Source organism: Rhinatrema bivittatum, chromosome 1 (genome assembly GCF_901001135.1).
Source record: "Rhinatrema bivittatum chromosome 1, aRhiBiv1.1, whole genome shotgun sequence".
Classification (NCBI taxonomy): domain Eukaryota; kingdom Metazoa; phylum Chordata; class Amphibia; order Gymnophiona; family Rhinatrematidae; genus Rhinatrema; species Rhinatrema bivittatum.
In genome coordinates this window covers 493,760,733-493,781,654 of record NC_042615.1, presented here as the reverse complement: position 1 = coordinate 493,781,654, position 20,922 = coordinate 493,760,733, and the positions used below count along the sequence as shown (strand labels likewise).

General features: G+C 41.9%; 1 protein-coding gene across 3 annotated transcripts in view; it reads right to left on the bottom strand.

Annotated features, from left to right (window-relative positions):
• Nucleotides 1-20,922, bottom strand: part of CNTLN (centlein) — a 1,032,335-nt gene that overhangs the window by 17,477 nt on the left and 993,936 nt on the right. For all 3 annotated transcript variants that reach the window (XM_029608687.1, XM_029608696.1, XM_029608677.1), the window contains exon 26: nucleotides 20,072-20,149. In XM_029608687.1, the coding sequence (XP_029464547.1) occupies nucleotides 20,072-20,149 (78 nt within the window). The remainder of the gene's footprint in view (nucleotides 1-20,071; nucleotides 20,150-20,922) is intronic.

The window sequence follows — 20,922 nt, the reverse complement described above, 5'->3', positions numbered from 1 at the left end:
AGGTAGCAGGTCATGGTGTACGCTCGATCTGTCACCTGAAATGCTCTCTCCTGCAGTAAGTCTATCCATGCGTCAAGGAATTTGATTCTCTGAGCAGATATTAAATTTGACTTCTTGAAATTGACCAGAATCCCTAAATTTTATAGAAGACAGACTGTCTTGTGTAGGGAAAGCAACGCTTATTCTTAAGAGCTCGCTGTGATTAGCCAGTTGTCCAGGTGTGGGAAAACTTAAATCCCCTGGCGAAGCAGGTGTGCAGCTGCCACTGTAAAGACTCTTGGGACTACCAATAAGGCAAATAGGAATACCTTGTACTGGTAGAGGGCAGAATCTATCTTGAAGTGAAGGTAGCGCCAATGGGAAGGATGGAAGAGTATATGAGCATATGCATCCTTCAGACTGAAAGCACACATTCATTCATACTTTTGTATGTAAGGGAGAATCGTGCTGAGGGAATTCATTTTAAATTCTCTCAAAGTAGATGTTTGTTCAAGGAATCATAATGCACCTCAATTCTCCTGATTTCTTGGGGATGAAGAAATTTTGCTGGGATGCAGGGATTGCTTCTATCGTTCATTGGTGAAGAAGTGATTACACTTCCCGGCGCAGTTGTGTCAAGTGAGACAGATGTGGATCATGATTCGAGCAGTTTGGAAGGGATAATAGCCAAGAGAAATGCACACAATGCAAACTCCACAATTTGGAGGACCTTCATATGTCCTTGGTTATCTGATGCCAATCTTCCAAAAAGATTTGGATCTTTTCCTCCACTGGAATGTAGTATGGAGGGATGAAAAATTGGGCCCAGATTTATGCTGGGCCAATTGTATAGTTTTAAGCTGATGGTGCTCATGCTGCTGCCGGGGTATGACCAGAAGTGGTTGCTAACTTTGGGCTGGAAGAGATGGTAGGCAATATTGCTGAAAAGCCAGGAAGTTGATGCCTGTTAAAGTATGAATATTTGTAAATGAAGAAGATGCTCAGGGACCCTCGAGAAGGTTAGACTGCTACTTGTCACTGATATCAGGTTGGTTTGGTGACTTCTCGTGGCCATCATCTCATATGCTACTCGCCCTGAACCACGTCATATGCCGAGCTCCAATTGAAGCTGAGGAAGTGTGTCAAATGCAATAAAAAAAATTAGTAGATAGAATGGAGAAGGTGACGAATACACTCTTCTGCCTTCAAAAGCGGTTGTGGGTAATAACACCCTCCTTCCACAGGTTGCAGAAAAGCCTACAGATTTGGAATGCAGTCATGAAGATATTGCACCATATACAACAGGTACATAGATATATGAGCAGTAAGCATGGATATTTGGAAGACTTTCTTGCCAAAACTGTCTAACAGCCTTTTTCAAGGTAGACTCAGTGATGACTGACTGATTTGGCACAACACTGAACCATGGAGATTTTTGGACTTTTATTTGAGATCCTGCTTCCTAGTCATAGGAACACCAGAGATAGGTGTTTCCTTCCTTTTCATCTGCAATGTTTAGAATGTTGTGGACTGGGAGAGCCACTGAATCTGACAGGGTGTCTATTATCTGGAGGGACCAGAAGACTTTCCAAGCAGGGATGTTTGACACTAAGCATAGTTCCCACCTTTTCCACAAACTCTGAATATGACAGTTTTCTGGGGCTTTGAGGGTTTACTAACCCAGGACTCAATGATGACAAAGGTGAACCAGGGGGCTCTTCTAGTTGCCTCGAAAGGGAAAAGCCCTGGTCAACTGCCTCTAAGTGACTTGATTCCGCTGTCTTTGAGTAGGAAGATGAAGACCCCGGTATCAAAGGTTCTGATAAAGTATTCACCCCGATGGGTGCTAGTGGGACTCTTGTCTGAGATTTCGCTGCAGCAATGCTGGAGAGGAGCAGCTGGATTATTCCTTTCATCTCTTTAGATAAAGAGGAAAAGAAATTGCTCACTAGACCAACAATCTGCTCGAGCGACTGTTGTATTCTCTGACTTGGCATAGGCAGTGGAACATCATGGGCAAGCTTATCTGCTAGTGATGTTGGACATATCAGCAGCATTTGATACTATTGATCATTTGATTTTGATCCAGAAATTTTCTGAAATTGGTTTAGCAGGAAAAACACTTGGTTGTTTTGAATCCTATCTTGGAGATCGTTCATATAAAGTCAGGGTAGGGATATCTGAATCTGATTCGATTTTATTATCCTCAAGAGTACCACAAGGTTCTTCATTATCTACTACGCTATTTAACATATATATGTTACCTCTTTGTAAATTGTTGGCCGGTTTAGGATTAACATATTACATCTACACTGATGAAGTTCAGATGCTGTTGCCAGTAACAGAATCTATAGAAAATACTCTAAAATTACTGGAGATATATCTCTCCTCCATTCAAAAACTGTTAGCACATATGAAACTTACCCTCAAACACCAAAAGACTGAATTACTGTTTATATGCAATAAACTTGACCATAATATGATAACAAAATATAAAATTAAGCAATATGATTTCACTGTAGAAAATGAGGAAAGGGCTCTAGGGGTCATTTTAGATAGAGAAGTTAATCTGAAGAGAACAGTTAATAACATGATCAGAGATGGTTTTAATAAATTACATATCTTAAAGAAATTACAACCGCTTTTGTATTTTAACGATTTTAGGACAGTTTTACAGACTCTGATCTTCTCTAAACTGGATTACTGTAATGCCCTCTTGTTAGGCCTTCCGCTAACACCATTTGACCCCTACAACTTCTTCAGAATGAGGCAGCAAGAGAATTAACGACCTAAGAAGTATGATCATATCATGCCTGTTTTGAAGAATTTGCATTTGTTGCCTGTATCATATAGAATTTAATATAAAGTTTTATGCCTAATTCATAAAAAAAAATTGAATGGTTAAATGCATCAATTTACATTCATACCCCACAGCATAACCTGCAGCCAGGTAATAAAAGACTACTTACTATTCCATCTCCCAGATCAACCTATTTGAATACAGTAAGAGAGAGAGCGTTGTCTTTGGCTAGACTGAAACTGTGGCATTCACTTCCGATTGAACTAAGGATTGAAGTTAACTTTCAAACTTAAGAAGAATTTTAAAACTTGGTTATTTAAACAGGCATTTGGAGAGTAAGCATGGCATTTTAAATATATTTTAGCGGGAGCAATTCTATATTTGAGATTAGGAGAAGGCCTTCTCTTTTATTTTTTTTATCTGTATTATGCTAATTCTATACAATTTTCTTTTATGGAGATGATTTTATTTCTTTTAAAGATACTCAGTTTTATTGTTGATGTTATTTATGTATTTTTTAAAATAATTCTTATATGTTGTTGTGAACCGGTATGATTATTTTGGAATTTCGGTACATAAAACAAATAAATAAATAAACATCCTCTTCCAGGACAAGGATAGATTCTTGCACTTCAACAGGAGTCTTTTTTTTTTAAGGCAAGCGACTGTATGAAACATATTGGAGCTGGAATCTCTAATCAGAACCCTATCGCAATCAGCCTAGAAGGAATGAGGGCTGTGATAACTGGAGGGCACAGAGGTAAGATGATCCTTTCAGCAGCTGACCTAGAGTGGTTTACATACAGCTGTATAGGTAATGCAGCTTGATGATTTTGGTTCAGGACTCGGTGCATTGAATGCTTCAATGGAATGTAGAGCAAGGATATTTTTGTCAATGCATGCATTGTTGTATAGAAGTGGTTGGCTTTGATTGGGTACCACTCTTGTTTTGCACTGTGCAATAACGGGCCTTTAGGATGATGGGTAAATGCATAAAGATGTGTTGAAGGAGTATATTGATAGCTTGATGCTTCCTGTGCCTCAGTGCTTTGAAGTTTCCTGGGCATTGGGTACTTCAAAGTTTCCTGTGCATCAAGTGCTTCAAAGCTTCCTGTGCATTGAATACATTAATGCATTGAAAGCTGACATGATATTTTGACGCAAGTTCAAACACCATCGAATAATGTCACTTTTACCTTTGTGTTACGATGCTGCTTGCGGGCCTGCTTCTTCCTTGCGGCATGGATGCCGCTCTCCAAGGTCCTGCCCTCCTCCTAGATGTGTGGCCGTGCCTCTCTTCACCTTTTAAAGGGCCAGTGGTGGGCAGTCCTCCCTGGCTCCACCTGATGACGTTCCTGAGGCATCTCCTCTTCAGCCCTATAGAGGGCCTTCCTTCAGTCTGTCTTCGCCTTTGCAAGGAGTTAGTCAGCTCCTGGATTCTCCGTTCCAGCTCTTCAATCCAGGAGACCTCCGTGAACCTTCTTCGCTTCTTCAAGGCACTCTGTTTCTTCGTGGGATTTCCCTAGTCTTCCTCTGTGGTTCCTAATCCTTTGTCTTCATCTACGTTCCATATCCTGGTCTCTCATCGGATCCTGTCTCCTGATGTCCGGATGTCCTCGTCTCCAAATGTCCAGATGTCCTTGTCTCTAGATGTCCCGAGGTTCCTGTCTTCCGATGTCTTCGTCTTCAGATATCCAGTCTCTGGATGTTCCTAGTCCTGATGTCCCCAGTCCAGAAGTACCTGATGTCCAGATACCTTAGATGTCCAGACACCCTGATGACCTGGTGTCTGGAGGTACCGGTGTCCTATGTTCCAGGCTTGATCCTGATGTATCCGAGTTCCAAGTTCCAGTTCTGAGTCTTGATCCTGATGTCCTTCTCATCGGCAGTGCAAGCCTCCGGAAGACCCTTGCTTTTAATGCTCCAAGTTTAGAATCTTGAGTCTTGTATCCTGTTCCTGGTCTTCGGAGTACCTTGTGCCTGCTTCTGTCTTTGACTTAGATCCTGAACCTTTGCCTTGTCTGACGTTCCTGAGTCCACGTCTGATCTCCATCCATGTCTGAGCATCCTGCATTCAAGTTCCAAGTATCCTCGTCTCATCTGAGTTCCAAGTATCCTCGTCTTGTTCAAGTCTTCTTGCCTTGTCCAAGTCTTCAAGTTCCTGTCTTGTTCCAAGTTCCAGTACCATCGCCTGTCCTCGACCTCTGTCCATCCTGTCACATCTGCCATTCCCAAGCGGCAGGTCCGAAAGGGTTATCGAGTGGCCGTAGGGCTACCCCAGAGACAGCATTGCGTTGCTGGGTCTCTCCCAGTGCGTTCAGGTTCGGCAGAGGTAGGGGCTCCGGTGATCAGCCTGTTCGCCCATGCTTGGACACGTCTTGCCTGCCTCAACACTTCTACGGAGCTCTCTGCAGTTGTGCCGTGGTCCAAGGGCACACTAATTTCCCCGGAATTGGGACCGCTCCCTAGCACTCCTGCAACAGATTGCGAAGGCCCAACACTTTGATGCAGGGCGGGTTGTACCACTTGACCCAGGACTTCAATGTGAACCGGTGGGGGGAGTCTCTGAGGAGTACATGTTTAATTTATGTCCTTGCTAGGCAGACAAAGCTGCACTGGGAGAGGAGGATCTACTGCAGCTTTTGAGAGACTTATGCAGTTTCTTCATGTGGTGCACCCTGGAGCGTTGAGAACACAGGGACATCTGTCCACAGGGAGAATGTTTGCCTGGTCATAGTCCAGAACCAGGTAATGATATCAGTCTATGACAGACATCAGTTACCACAGATGGAGTACTGAACTCGCTTACTGTGGGTTTCTTCTTGCTGGCCATTTTGAGGAGTCAAATTTTTTTTAAAGCACTGAAAAGTTCTATGGTGCCTGATTTAGTTAGGGACAGGTTTGCGCAAGACATCTCGATGGAAGCACGGGTCAGGAAACAGGTTTAGCTCCTATATGAGAGAATAATCCACAGAAGGAGTCAGTAGGGTTTGTGAACTCTGTGAGGAGATGTATATCATGCAATTACAGGCTGTGTGACTCAGATAAACATGATGCTGAGCCCACAGCCTTGAAGGGAAGCAGGTAACAGTTTGTTTAACAGAAATTGAGCGTATGGCCACAGTTGTGTGATAGAAACTAGGCTCATTGCCAGTTTCGTGCAGGGGTCTGAATACTGTAAAATAAGAAATCGAGCAGTTGGCAATTTGGTACAGCCAGAGCATTGACCCCGATTACTGCTCTCTGCTCACTGTACTCACAGCGCTGCATCCTCCTGCAGACTGACCCATGAAGAACACTACTAACTTGCCGAGGACCAAGTGTTCAAGGAAGTGTTTATGTACATACTTGTAAATATTATTGCTTGATGTATTCTGGTAAACCAAGTTTTTGTTTCCTTCAGGCTTTTTGGTGTTCCAAATAGATTTTTTGATGCTGATCACAGATATTACTTCAAAATTTGTACATCACGTAAGGTTTTTGAGAAACGGCCAATTTTGAGTTATAATAATTGTGAAATTTTAAAACATAATAATGATAATAATAATTTTAAAACATAATAAGAAATAATTGGTGGATCCAAATAAGATATTTCTTCCACCTTTGCACATCAAACTTGGGCTGATGAAAAACTTCATTATGGCAATGAACAAGCAAAGTAAAGCCTTTGATTATTTGCGGCAAATGTTTCATGCATAAGTGACGCCAAGATAAAAGAAGGTGTTTTCGTTGGCCCACAAATCCGAGGTACAGAACGTGTTGCGTGGACATCCTTCAAGAATGTCGTTTGCAACTTTCTAGGCAACTATAAGGCAGCAGACCCTGTCGAACAGGTTGAAAATCTGCGTCAGGCATACAAATTGATGAAGTGCAACATGTCATTGAAGATACATTTTCTTCATTCCCACTTGGACTTCTTCCCAGACAACCTTGGCGCTGTGAGTGACGAACATGGTGAAAGGTTTCATCAAGACATTGTCAAAATGGAGAAACGGTATCAAGGCAAGTGGAACCCCTCCATGCTGGGTGACTATTGTTGGACTTTCATCCGCGAAGCGTTGGACAGTGATTACAAATGAAAATCTGCTGCAAAACATTTTTAGTTTTGTTTTCTGGTGCCAACATTGCCATTATAGCTTATGCCGCTACAGACACATAACAATGCTTAATGTATAACGCACTTTTCTGGCAAACGGTATGTGATACAGACATAATAAACGCATATTTGTGTTCAGCTTGTTAAAATCTACTTGTTTCACCGAAGGTTGTAGAGGAAACAAAATGTTCCCAGAAATTTGTTTACCAGTGATAACCTTATTATATATTTTCATTATATATGTTCATTACATACTGCCAATACTATTAGTTGTGTTACTACCATACTGTATTGTAAAAGCAAAAGATAATAGTGGTTGCTAAGCGTATGCAGAAAATAAAGGATGTTGGAAAGCCTTACACGAGTGTCTCGGCTCCATTCTATGATGGTGCTGCAGTGCAGCAAAGCAAGTAAAAGTAAGAAAAATGAAGAGAAAAATGAAAATGAATCAAAAAATTTTAAAGGAATTTGGAAAAATATCTGGAGAGACTGAGTACACATCTGTGCTGTGCTCATATAAAAAATGACAGAGGAGGTTCACGAGGCAACTCTCACACATGCACAGTGGAGCTCAAAGCTCTACTTGCTAGGCGAGGCGAGTCTGTTCTGTGCAGATGCGTGATGTCACCCACATGTATTAGTAAATTCAACCTGCTTATTGATGGAAAACACATTTCTGCCCCAAAAGTACATGCGCATATGTTGTAGTATGCACATACATTTGTGATGTAGGAACATGTGTACTTTTGCTACCAATTAAAAAAAAATATGCTTGTATATTTTACAAGTGAAATAACTAACAATTCATGTGAAATAAGCCATAATTACACATATTTTAAAGTATGTGTGTACACCATTCTGAAAATGCTTAGTTCTGTGCATATTTGGAACCACCAATTTGCTGATATCTCACCCGTTTACTCATACTTTCACCAAATCATCTAGACCCTCCATCACTTCACCCTGAACCCCTACCAGTTATGTAGTCTGTGACTAATACCCACAAGTAGATAAATGTGTTGTTTGATATCCTGTAGCAGTGGATAGGTGGAAGGTCTTCATCGAATTACTTATGAGGAGAGATTGAAGAATCTAAATATGTACACCCTGGAGGAAAGGAGGAGCAGAGGTGACATGATACAGACTTTCAGATACTTGAAAGGTATTAATGATCCAAAGACAACGACAAACCTTTTCCGTCGGAAAAAAATCAGCAGAATCAGGGGTCACGATTTGAAGCTCCAGGCAGGAAGACTCAGAACCAATGTCAGGAAGTATTTCTTCACGAAGAGGGTGGTGGATGCCTGGAATGCCCTTCCGGAGGAAGTGGTGAAGACCAGAACCGTGAAGGACTTCAAAGGGGCGTGGGATAAACACTGTGGATCCATAAAGTCTAGAGGATGTGAATGAAGAGTGGGTGGCTCGCGGGAATGACGGCTACTACCTGGAGATAATACCCTTATTCAATAAACATACACACGGTAAATGCGACTCCAACATTGCTCTAAGACTCCAACATTGCTCTAAGCTTCAATGGCAAGAGGAAATGTGGAAAAAAGGATTTGCATTCACAAAAAAGCGGGGAGTAGCTTGCTTGTTATGGCGGTTACTACCCCAAACCAAATAAGCCTGATACTTCACTTTCAATGAATAACCAGCATAGATCTCTCCTTCAACGGCAGGGGAGAAAGTCCGATACTTCACTTTCAATGCATACTCAGCATAGCTCTCTGCTTCAACGGCAGGGGGAATGAAGAAAAGTGGATCAATATACAGACAACAACCAACAGGAACTGAATTACAAAGTCTGGGTAAACAAATAAGCATGGGTGTAGCTTGCTTATTGCGGCGGTTACTACCCCTAACTAATTAAGCTAGATATTTCACTTAGATGCAGCTCCAACACTGCTCTCTACTTTAATGGAGGGAGTGGAAGGGAAATAGAACCAAAAGGTTACTAAGAGCCAAGAGTAACAGATAAGTATGAGAAAATAAAAAGTGCGAAGCTTGTTGGGCAGACTGAATGGGCCGTTTGGTCTTCTTCTGCCTTCATTTCTATGTTTCTATGTTACTCATATAGGGGTAGATTTTAAAAGGAGCGCACGCAGCGTACATGTGTGCGCGCTACCTGGTGCGCATACATGTATGCCCGATTTTATAACTTGCGCACACAAGTTATAAAAGCAGGGGTTGGCACGCGCAAGGGGGTGCACAATTGCATTTTGTGCACGCCGAGCTGTGCTACCTTTCCCCGCTCCCTCCCAGGCCGCTCCAAAATTGGTGCGGCCTGGAACTTCCCTTCCCCCTAACCTAATCTTCCCCCCCCAGCCCTACTCTAACCCCCCCCCCCAATTTTTTTTTTCTTTTGCACCTGCCTCTGGGAAATGGCAGAGGCCATTTCTCGACACAGCGGAAATGGCCTCTGGCACTGCCCCTGTCCTGCCCCGGTCCGCCCCGCCCCCAGTCCACCCCTTTAGTAAAGCCCTGGGACTTACACGCGTCGCCGGGCCTTTTAAAAATAGGCCCAGCACGCATAGGGCTTTTAAAATCTGGCCCATAGTCTAATAAAATTTGTACATATTTTTAAATACTGCCAGCCCTGTTCCCAGTTCCATCTGTTTCCTGGGCTGAAGGGAAGGAAGTCCCAATCACTAACACCTTCTCCAGGTGGAGGCAACATCAGGCTAGAACACAAGGAATGATGAAGCCTGCCCAAGGTGGGGGTGGCTCCTGCCAGGTCAGTCCCAGACCCAAGAATGCCTCTGCAAGGTAATTGAGCACAGGGGTGGTTACACATGCATTTTAGATTCCCTCACACCCTCCCCTCTCCTGCATGAGGAGAGAGCATATTTCATGTATCCATCTCCCCTCCCTTGGGGAGGGCATGCTGTACAGCTCCCCCTGTCTCCCCCAGGAGGAAAACCTGCAGTGTATATCTGAGCTGTCACCCCAAAGGCAGAGAGGTGCTGTGCGGGTTGAACCAAGTTCCTCAACTCCAGGACAGCAGCAGGCTGCATAGTAGATTTTGGCATCAAGCGTTGCCACCAAGGAGGTGGAAGAACATATAATGGTTGTGGCCCTGAGGATGTCTGCTTCTTCCTTAGCTACTGGATTGGAAGAGAAGGAGGAGGAGGAGGAAGAGGACGAGGGATTCTGGAGATGGTAAGGATAGCTTCTTCCTCCTAATTTGGCAGGAGGGAGATGTAAAATTGATGACTCATGGGGATTACAAGTATTCAAGCACCAGTAGAAAATCATATTGGGACTAGATGAATGTAAGTTGGGGGGGTCAGAAAGTGCTGGTTGGGATGGACATGGCTTTGTGTTGTTGTGGGCAGGGGCACAACTCTCAGCTGAGCCATCACTGTGATAACTGTGATTGTGAAGAAAGCGCAAGCTTGTTTTCCATAGATAGCAGATAAATTAGCCATGCTGTCTGGGTATGTCTTCCATGCCGCTAGGTGGTGGAGCTCTCTAAGTCTAGCAAAGTCTTTCAGCTAGGTGCTGAAAGACTCCTTCCCTCTTATATCTTCTCTGATCCACCTCAGGCTCCTCAGTCAGTAATATAGCAAGTGCAGTGTATGCTGGAACTGTCCGGGGAGGCGGGCGGGTCAGCATGGCTAATTCATCTGCTATCTACGGAAAACACAGTTTATGGTAAGCAAACTTGCTCTTTTCATGTAGATAAGCAGCTGAATCAGCCATGCTGTCTGGGAGTCCCCAGCTGATAGATTGAGCATGGAAGAGTTAATTAAAGTGTAGCTCAATACCAAAGTTCATGGCAGACAGGTCCTATGAAGGCTGTATGTGAGAGGAATGTGTGCTCTTCTGTAGGATAGTCCGACCCATTATTGCGTCATCCTTTGCCTGTTTATCCAAGCAGTAATGGGATGTGAAAGTGTGTAGCGACGACCATGTTGTCGCTTTACAAATGTCTATGATGGGAACATCATGTAGATGAGCCATAGAAGCTGCGAGTACACGTACTTGGTGCGTTTTCGGAGTTGTAGGTAGAGTCTGTGAGTGGTGCTGGTAGCAGAAGCGAATGCAATTGGAAATCCAGATGGATAAAGTTCTTTTCGTTACTGGACGTCCTTGTGCGTTCGGACTTGAAGGAAAGAAAAAGTTGAGATGGTCTGGTAGGTGAATGGGTGTGCTGCTTATAGTAGGGCAAGAGCACGCTTGCAGTCCAAAGTGTGTAGTTTTTTCTCATTATCATTTGCAAGAGGTTTTGGCTGAAAAATGGGTACAGTTATGGTTTGGTTGATATGAAAACTGGAAAATCACCTTTGGTAGGAATTTGGGGTGAGTTCGAAAAGTCACCTTGTCATGGTAAAATTGAAGATAAGGGGGTAGTGGACAAAGGCCTGCAGTTCACTAACCTGTCGTGCAGAAGTTAAATCTACTAGAAAGAGTACTTTCCAAGACAAGTATTGGAGATGACAAGTGTCTAATAGTTCAAAGGTTGGAAGCATTAGTTGTTCAATGACAATATTAACGTCCCTCGGTACCGGTGGTTTTTGTAAAGGTGGACGTAGGTGTAAGGCACCCTTCATGAATCTGGATATTAGTTAATGACATGAGATGGGGGTTTCCGTTGAGAGGTCTCTACGTTCAAGAGCTGTCCTACTTTTTCAATAAACTGCGAATACGTCAGGTCTTCTGGAGGTGAATACGGTTCTGGGGGACCCTCTGCCGGGTCAGAGGGGTAGCCAGTGGATGAAGTATCCGTATCTGTTAAGTCGTGTGTCGGAGATGGTGGTGGAGTGGAAGGGACCTTTGGTGCTGGTCCTGGAATGACTGGCTCCACTGCAGGGTGTGATGCATCTGCAGGTACTGAAGGTGGAAGCTGAGATTGTTCTACTGACTGTAAAAACTGAGTCAGTATGGTTGTGATTTGGGTCATGGCCTGTGTAACCAAGCCTGAAGTGGAAGGCGTCGGCACAGGTTGAGATGGAGTGGGGCGAAGCCCTTCTTGAATTGGTCGCCGTTTCTGTGGAGGCGGTTTCAGTGGCAGAAGTTATGGAATATCTAAAGGTTGTTCTGGAGCCAGAGGCCCTTCCGATGGAAGGGAAGTAGAAGACATCTCTCCCAGTGAAGAAGGAGAAGTGAATGAACGAAATGGTGAAATATCTCTGTCCAGATCCCCCATTGATGATAGCGATGCTTCCCGAGGCCTCTTATGGCCGGAATGGTGTTTTTTATATTGACTGATAGGTGTCTGCGTCGGTTGTGCATCGACGCGCTTCGTCTGCGTCGGTGAGTTGAGGGTGCGTTGCAGTGGTGCTCCTGCGTTGATGCGTGGTATGCTTTGATGATGCGCCGGCATGATAAAGCTTCGGCGCACAATCCTCTTTGCGCCGGTGCGCCGACCACTCGGCTTCGCTTCAATGAGTCGACGCTTCGAAGCAGTTTCAATGCGACTTTCCTCTGGGAGTGGATGCGTTGGTGAAGCATGCGGCCGCGATGCCGCCGACGCATCGCCCGCTCTGATCTCCGATCCCAGCCGGGAGAGCAACTGCAGGTGTCCTGATGAGGGAGGGTCAACAGAAGAAGCCCTCCTCGATGAGGGGGTGGTTCTCTTTCTCTTTGGGCCTGGGGATTTTCGCACCAAGGCCTCAGAAGGGGCATAAGAGCCCGTAGCAGTTAGTTGTAGCTCCTGCATTTTTGTAGCCCGCTGACGCTGGGGACATGCGTCCGCAGTCCTCACAATTTAATTGGTCATGGGATGGTCCTAGACAAATATAACACACCTTGTGGTCATCGGTGGCTGACATAATTTTGCCACAGGAGCAAAATTTAAAGCCAGGACGTGGCATTCTTTGTCTACTGATGAATTTTTTTTTTTTTGACCAAACTTTTAAGTTTGAGTAGATTTTCTTTTTCTTCACAAAGTTCTCTCACAGGAGAGCAGAGCTCCGCGTGTCAACTGCCGCACGGAAAAAAACTGACTGAAGAGCCTGAGGTGGATCAGAGAAGATATAAGAAGGAGCACCTAGCTGAAAGACTTTGCTAGACTTAGAGAGCTCCACCACCTAGTGGCATGGAAGACAAACCCAGACAGCATGGCTAATTTAGCTGCTTATCTACGTGAAAATATAAAATACTGTAAAACAAGTCTTTGGGTAGATGTAAATGAAAGTTCATGGTGCCAGATCCCTGCTCTTGTTCCAACTGAACTGGAAGCCCAAAGGAGTAAGAGAAAAATGCTGGGTTAAAAAAAAAAGCATTACACAAAGTTCTATATAGAGTTATGTTTTGCCTCTTCAACTGCAGGTCAAAAGAAAATAGAAAAGAAAGAGCAAACTTACAAGTGAAGATACATTAGTTATTTGTAGCTTTTATTTTTATATGTAAAGGAGCACAAGGGGGAATTTTGCACCACATATTAGATACATATAACATTCTCTCCATTACTCTGTACTAAAGATTGAATTCATAAGGATTTCTTCCAGAGATCCAGAATGGAGAAACACTTTAATACACTGACTTCTAAGTGGTATCAAATAATGCCCAAAAAGCAAAAGTGACTTTAAAGCCCATGTTCCAGAGCTTTTTCTCGAACCTTGCAATCATGTCCTAAATCTGGCCATGAGGTATCATCCTTGAACAAAAACCAAGACTCTTTCCTTCCTGGGGGTATTAACATCATCACCTGGGAGACAGAGGACCTGACTTGAGATTGAAGTGGGGATCCTGCACATGGCAGCACACAGCACTGCCACTGAGCTGGCCTCCACAATTGCTTTACTTAATCAGAAGGCGATGACTTATTTAATACATTTCTTATAACAGGTTTTTGAATTATGTTAAGTATTCATGCTTATTGTAACAATGATACAGCCTTATGCTACATAGGGAGTTTATAGAGAAAAATTAGATTGTGAGCCCTCTATGGACAAGGAAAATACCTACAGTACCTGAATGTAACTCGCCTTGTCTTACAATGAAAAGGAGGGCGCAATAAATAAATAAATAAATAAAAAAAAATATATAAAAATAAAAGAGGAAGCTTTTTCCCTTTAATGCTTTAGTCTTTGAAAGCACTAGACAACTTAAATGTTCATTTGAGGAAACTTCAAATAATCTACTGGGAAATGAATCCTTTATTACAATTCCAGTATTCAAGCTTATGAGAGAGGAATCCTTTATTCACTGAGAGGTCCATAACAGTCACAGTCCGAATAGCACTACACGACCCGTGAGAGTAAGGTTGGGAGAACATAAATCACGTTTTAACATAGCTAGAATGACAGCACCGATGGTCCAACATTTAATGGAAGCGGGACATGATTCTGCAGATATGAAGTGGACAATATTAGAACAAGTTACCATTTCAATTCGAGGTGGTGATCCTAATGTTAAACTTAATTACCACGAAGCTTTCTGGATATATACTTTTAAAGACTTCTTTCCCATATGGGATGAATGAGGAACTCAATCTCGTAACATTATTATGAGAATAGGTGGTGTGGCAAAGCAGGCTTGAAAATGTGTACTTGTGATTGGCTGGATGTTACGACGTGACCGCAGATTGGTCTAATAGAATAGCTTGAGTGATGCATAATTGACGCTTTACGCTAAGGATCAGCTGATATTGAATGGCATCTGAATGAAGATGGCATCTGAATGAAGATCGAAGGAACGGCCAGAAATGACGCTTCTGAATAACACAACAGTATGGCGAGAACCCGTTCTTACAGCGTTTAGAGATTCAACATCCCCTGAGGAAGAACGGGTTGTTTGAAACATGTACATGTTGGTACTATTCAACAACTATCCAGGATTTGTAGTAGGGTTCTTAGCTTATACCTCAAGGTGAAAAAGAAATAAGACATAAAATTGAAAAGTGGATGTCATTTGAAAATTTTTTGGGACTTTAGCATATTAAGAAAATTTAAAAAAACATAAGGAGGTGGTTGGAAGTTAATGATTATATCCACACTATGAGGCAGTGGCACCACTTTAACATATGAAGCCTCCAACTTACCCCAAAAAAATGTATTTCGAAAATCTGCTAAAGATCTTTTTAATCCCAAAAGCAAAATTACAACCAGAGCATAGCTGGTGGTTCTTAAAAAATCAAAGAAAAAAAAACCTACAAAAATTTGTGATTAAATTTGATCAAATATTTACAGTGACAGAACATTGGTGTTCTATGTAGATTGATTGTAGTTATAGTTCACTGTTTAGTGTGGAGTTAACTTCACTTCTGAGTTAGCCAGTTAAATGATTTTGAATATGGACCTCAAAGTTTATTCAATCTACTGGGAAATAAACCTTCATCCTTGCAGACTCCAAAACAAATCGTGAGGATTGTGATCCCAAATTCATCTTCAAGTAAATATTCTCCATGAGATGATAAAAAGGTAGGTTATTAGTTCTAAAAAAATATTATGGTTAGTTTTAAAATATATATATCAAGCATTTATTTACATATGTTTCTTAATCCTATAATTTTGTTGTCACACTCATTTTGAACTGAGCCGCTGTGCCTTCATTCTTCGTCAATTTAAATAAAATGACAGAAAATGGATTTGTTGACAGTCATGTGCTCAAGTGGGTTCTAATGTTCAGCTCGCTTCGTTCTACAGATTCAGAAATGTATTCTAAAGCAGAGCTCCCTTTTTTCAAGCTGGCAGCGGATGAACCTTATTTGGAGTTGGTAAAAATGATGAAGACATATCTAAAGTGTGCCGAAGTCAGCAAATACCCCTGGAGTGCGGCAGTAAACCTTTTCAGCACTACAGAGCAGCTAGTACCGCCTCCTCTCTCTACCTTACATTTTAGTGCATCAGTAAAATAACTTGTCTTAGTAATAAAAATAAAAAGTATATGACTTTTTAAATGTTATCGTACTGTCACAGTGGAAATAAAATTAGCTTGAAAAATGATCCAAAGGGATATGATGCAGTTCATTATGTATAACAGCAGCAGCAGCAGTTTCCCAGTGTTCATAAAGGCTGCTCCATTAAATTTACCTCCAGTCAATAATTAGGAATCCACAAATAAACCCAAGCAATTAAATCAATACTGCTGGGCAATTATGTTCTAGAGACCTGGCTCAATGGCACAAAAAGACACTATATCTTAAACAGCAGTATTAAGTGGTCTGATGCAATGTCTACCAGGACTTCTTTTACTTAGAGCAAGTGGATAGAATCAGAGGCATCATACTGATATCTGCATATAATATAAATCCTACTTTTGTTTTATGCTGCTTTTAATATACACAGCTGTAATAGCATGAGCTATGTTTTTGGAAACCTAGCAAAATAAGAAAAAGCATATTCAAATAATTTGGACCTTTTTAAATATAATCTTTCATTAGATTTGCCGCTATGATCTGCCCTGTGAGTAGGGCAAAAGAAGCTACAAGCATTTTCTAAAAATAAATTGTGCTAAAAAATGGCACATGCTTAATACTCTTGTTAACCAAGTCTAAACAGATATCAAAACTGTTGCATAAATTAGATTATGCCTATGTTTTATAATCCTTAAATAAGATGCTAGTATAACGCATAATAACCTAAACTGTTGTGGTACTGATCTGTATATAGCACTTATTCCTGACAGTTAAATGAAAGCCCACAGCATCATATGGGGAAACAATGAGAAACATTTTTTTTTGTCCTAGCAATTTCCTCCTATTCAATCAGAACTGGCTGCTTTGATTTATTATAAGAAAGGCAGTTAATAAAAAATAAACTAAACTATTGGACTTTGGTACCATCAGCCTTCATTTGCAACTACCTGGGGTTTTCCCTCTATTTTTTTTAATGCCCCCTCTCAACTCAGCCCAGCCATAGCTGTGACAGTCTGACTGTGAGCCATAAACCATGTCTTTTCCCAGAACCTGACTAATGTGGCCCCGAAGTCTGGCCACTAAGGGTTAGATTTTCTAACAGCGCAGGCCTCTGTGAATCGCGCGGTACCGGGGGGGCGGGGAGGGTGGGCCTGCGAAAGCCGGCAGTGATCGCACCACTGCGGTGCTATCGCTGCCGGCCTTCGCACCCAATAGCGCCACCGTGAAAGGTGGTGCTATTGGGCGCGTTACTGGCGGTGATAAGGAGTCTTACCTTTCGCCGTCAGCGAAGTCGTCGTGGAGTCCGCCCTGGTGCTGCCCCGACTTCTCCCCTTCCAGTGCAGACTCTGCCCCGATCTAGGTATCGCGTGTGATCCCTTTAGAAAATGACCCCCTAAGGCTCGCTAGTAAGTGATAGCCAAGAATTCTCCCTAGGACCTGAGTACATCTGTGAACCCGATCAGCCCAAGAAGCAGATGCTGGGCTCGGGAACTGAGCTCATGTCATCTGCATGGCACTGCATTGCACTACTGCTAAGTCAGCAGGCCACGCCCAAAGCCTTGTAATTTAAAGCTATATAAATATCCTGTTTCTTTCAATTGCTAGTGTGGATTAGCAAATGACAGAATAAGGGGTGATATTTATCTTTCTTTTTTCTGTGTCACCTACTGTTCTCAAATGTTCGATCTAGGAGAAGATAACATAAATGAAGTAAAAAAAAAAAAGTGTAAAGGTATGTTGTAGATGATGTCAAAACTAAAGCAGTCTACGACTAGAAAAGCTTGGCTCACACCTGCCAATAAACTGCCCTTGATCACTTACAAGAGGGGAGCATCCCAGCAGACCAGATGTGTATTAAAAACATACTTGAAAGAGAAGAAAAAGTATCACACAGGTCACAGCAGCAGTCTCAGTGGACCCCTCAGGGATTTAAACTAGTCTCAGCCTTGTCATCCTCTATGCAGCTTTCCACTCTGCCCAGAAAATGTCGATAGGAAAATGTTTGAGGGGCCTCTGGTGGAAATTTTTTCATTCTTTCTGTATCGACAGGATGCCAAATCAATATTTAGTTCCCACTAACAAGCTGCTCAAGGTCTCAGTAGAAAATATTGTAGAGAATGCGGGAAGACAGAGTAATAAACAGCTGTCTGGCTGTGAGGAAAACATGAATTGACTGGAAACAGGTCCATAGAAAAAGGTCACTGAAACCCATGAACTCCTCAGGTGTCCATATCAACTACTGACTTTTAAGCAAAATAATAGGGAGTTTTTTTCCTAAGAAAGAGCTTAGAACAGAACTGATATGCTTTCAGCAAGCTTGTAAACTGACTAGATAATATATATTTGCTAAACTTTCTGTTGATTTTTTCCTACATATGTCCCCCAACTCTGTTTGTTCATAGACATATGGTGTTAACTTATTTTTTGATGCAATGTCATTATTTAAAAGGAATATTTAAAGAATGTAGCATAAAGCCTGCATGATTCTAGAACTGATAAAATAAGTTTATAGTAAAGATCAAATGGTTAATATTGTCCATATTCTCAGGACTCTAAATATTACATATTAAAATGTATAGAAACAGGAGGAGTCCTGCCTGCTGGACCTGGCGACGCTGACCGGAGGTTCCCGAAGTTGGTCCTCCCCTCCCACATCATCTGAGGGCTTCCGGGAGTACAAAAGGACAGCGTCTGTGGTATCCAGAGGGGGAGCTCTGCCTGTTAGACCTGGCGATGCTGATCGGAGGTTCCCGAAGTTGGTTCCACCCTCCCATGTCATCCGAGGGATGCCGGGAGCATAAAAGGACAGCAACTGCGGTGTGCTGCCGCTGGCATGCCTAAGTCACGCACCCCTTATCGCTGGTTTTTGATTGAGCAGTTTTTCCTTTTGAACCAGCCTTGGGATGGGCAAGAAAACTAAAGGTATCATTCAAGTGTTCCTATCTGCATCAGAAGTTCCTCCTTCTTTAATTCAGACAACGCTGGATTCATTTATGCAATCCCAGATAGATCAGGGTCAAGAGGAAATGTGGGGCTTCGGTTCCTGCTCCCAGTGAAACTGTGATCTCACTTAGCCCTTCCTCACCGCAGGCTATTTTCTCTACCTACTTGGGGACTGGGGATCGTTTAGAGGATGCTTTCGTTGGGCTTCCCTCTCCCTTCTCAGACGGAGGGCCCCCATTAGCAGAAGCAATTTCATCTGCTTCTGCTGGAATAGATATTCAGGAACAGGTAGCTGGTTCTATTCTCTCTAAGTCAGCAGTTGTCACACTGGACACTCTATGGATGGTGATAGTTACTTTGGAGGAAAATGTTTCCACAAAAATTGATGCAAGTGGGGACACTGGGGGGGGGGGGGGGGGGAGAAGGGCTTGCTAAGAACACTGAACAGCATTCTCAGAAGTTTGTTGAAATAGAGGGTAAAAAAAGATTTTCATCAGAAATGTGATTCCTTACAGAATTCTCAGTTTTCCTTAATTAAGAATAATGGGCCGGATTTTAAAAGGGTCTACGTGCGCTGGGCCTATTTTAAAAAGGCCTGGCGATGCGCGTAAAGCCCCGGGTGCACGCCTGTTATAAAATTGGGCGTACATGTGCACCCGCGTGCAAGCTTTTTTAAAAAATCTACCCCTTAGGTTTCTCAACTTTCCTAAGTGCTATTGTCCCCTTTGGAGCTTTTGAGAACATTCTATATTGACATTTTAAAAGTCTCTAAAGAACATATTCCATCTGTTGAAAAATTGTTCTATATACCCTCAGTTGGTACACATGCTACTATTTCTACTCCTCATCTGAATGTTTCACCATCTGAAATTGACCTTTCTTACTTTTTGGAGCATTCCAGCTCTGAAGGTTTGGAAAGATCTACCTTATTAGTTATTTATATTTGTGAAAAAGGTAAGGACTGGACCTTGAGACTTTTTTTCATCTAAGGGATAGGTCCTTTCTAGGTCAGCCTATTTCCATCTTTCCTGATGTTGTGAAAGAAACTCAAAGAAGAAAGGCTTTTTAAAGTTACAAACAGAGAGTAATTACCAACTTGCTAAAATTTTCATGTAAATATTCTATAAATTACAAAGGTAATAAGTATGTTTTCCATACTCCTTTATAAATAGATTCTTTTCTTGCTAATCAGGTTTCTGCCAGACTGACTACCCCAGTACAAGATGAGAGTTCTGGAAACCCTTAAAATGTTTGTTTTCTGGGAAATTTGTAATTTTTCCCCCTCATTGTGGACTCATTAGCAGCTTGTATATTGAAGTATATGGTTAAAGTTGTATTTGTAATTTGTTTTAAGTATGCACAGCTGTACTTTACTTAAAGTCAATATTTTTTAATTGTACTTATTTGGAAAAATTATAAATAAAGGATTTAAAAAAAAGTATAGTACCTCTGCTTCCAGAATCTTCAGTATATGGCCCAGCCATTCCTTATCGTGCTCTAATGCTACCTTAGTCTTTTCATTTTCCTGAAGATGGAACATGAGATCACAAACAGCATCAGTTACAATCACTTCAACAGATAAAAAGCACAAGCGCAAAACACAAACATACAGAAAGACATTACAGCTTCCTATTTTAAAAGACTGGCATCCTCAATAATTTCTTCAGTTGATTCTAATTTGGGCAATAAATATTGATTCTGTGAAATAAAATATATACAATATTGTAATCTGAGTGAGTGAAAAGATAATGTGGCATACTACAGAGTACTAAGTGAGACTTCACATTAGTCTGTGCCAATATAAAAATTACATGCTCTCTATTGGGAACAATGACTCTGAAATGTGCCACATTCTGTTAACCCTGTCACAATTAGAATTTCCTGACAGCTGTTTCGTTAAATTGCAACTTGTGGATATATGTTTATGCTACAATCTCTCTAGTTGCTTTGGGTAAGGTATGTTCTGCGGTGTTCTTTTTTACCTTGCATTGGATTTGAAACTAATTAATCTAAGATTGCTTTCTTAACAGCAAATAGATTACCATTTAAGGAAAATATACTAAGAAAGTTGTATTTGTTCATTCTGTACAAAGAGCAGTGGGGAGATCTGTTTTACCAACCTAAGATATTTTGTAGAAATGAAAATTTTAACTTAGTTCACTGGGGAGAAAAGTAATCTGTTACTGACTGAATGGATTATTAGAAATCAGAGTATCACTAAGAGGAAAAAAACTAAACTGTTTAATATATATTTTTCCCCCATCTTTATATTTTACAAAACCCAGATATTGATAATGT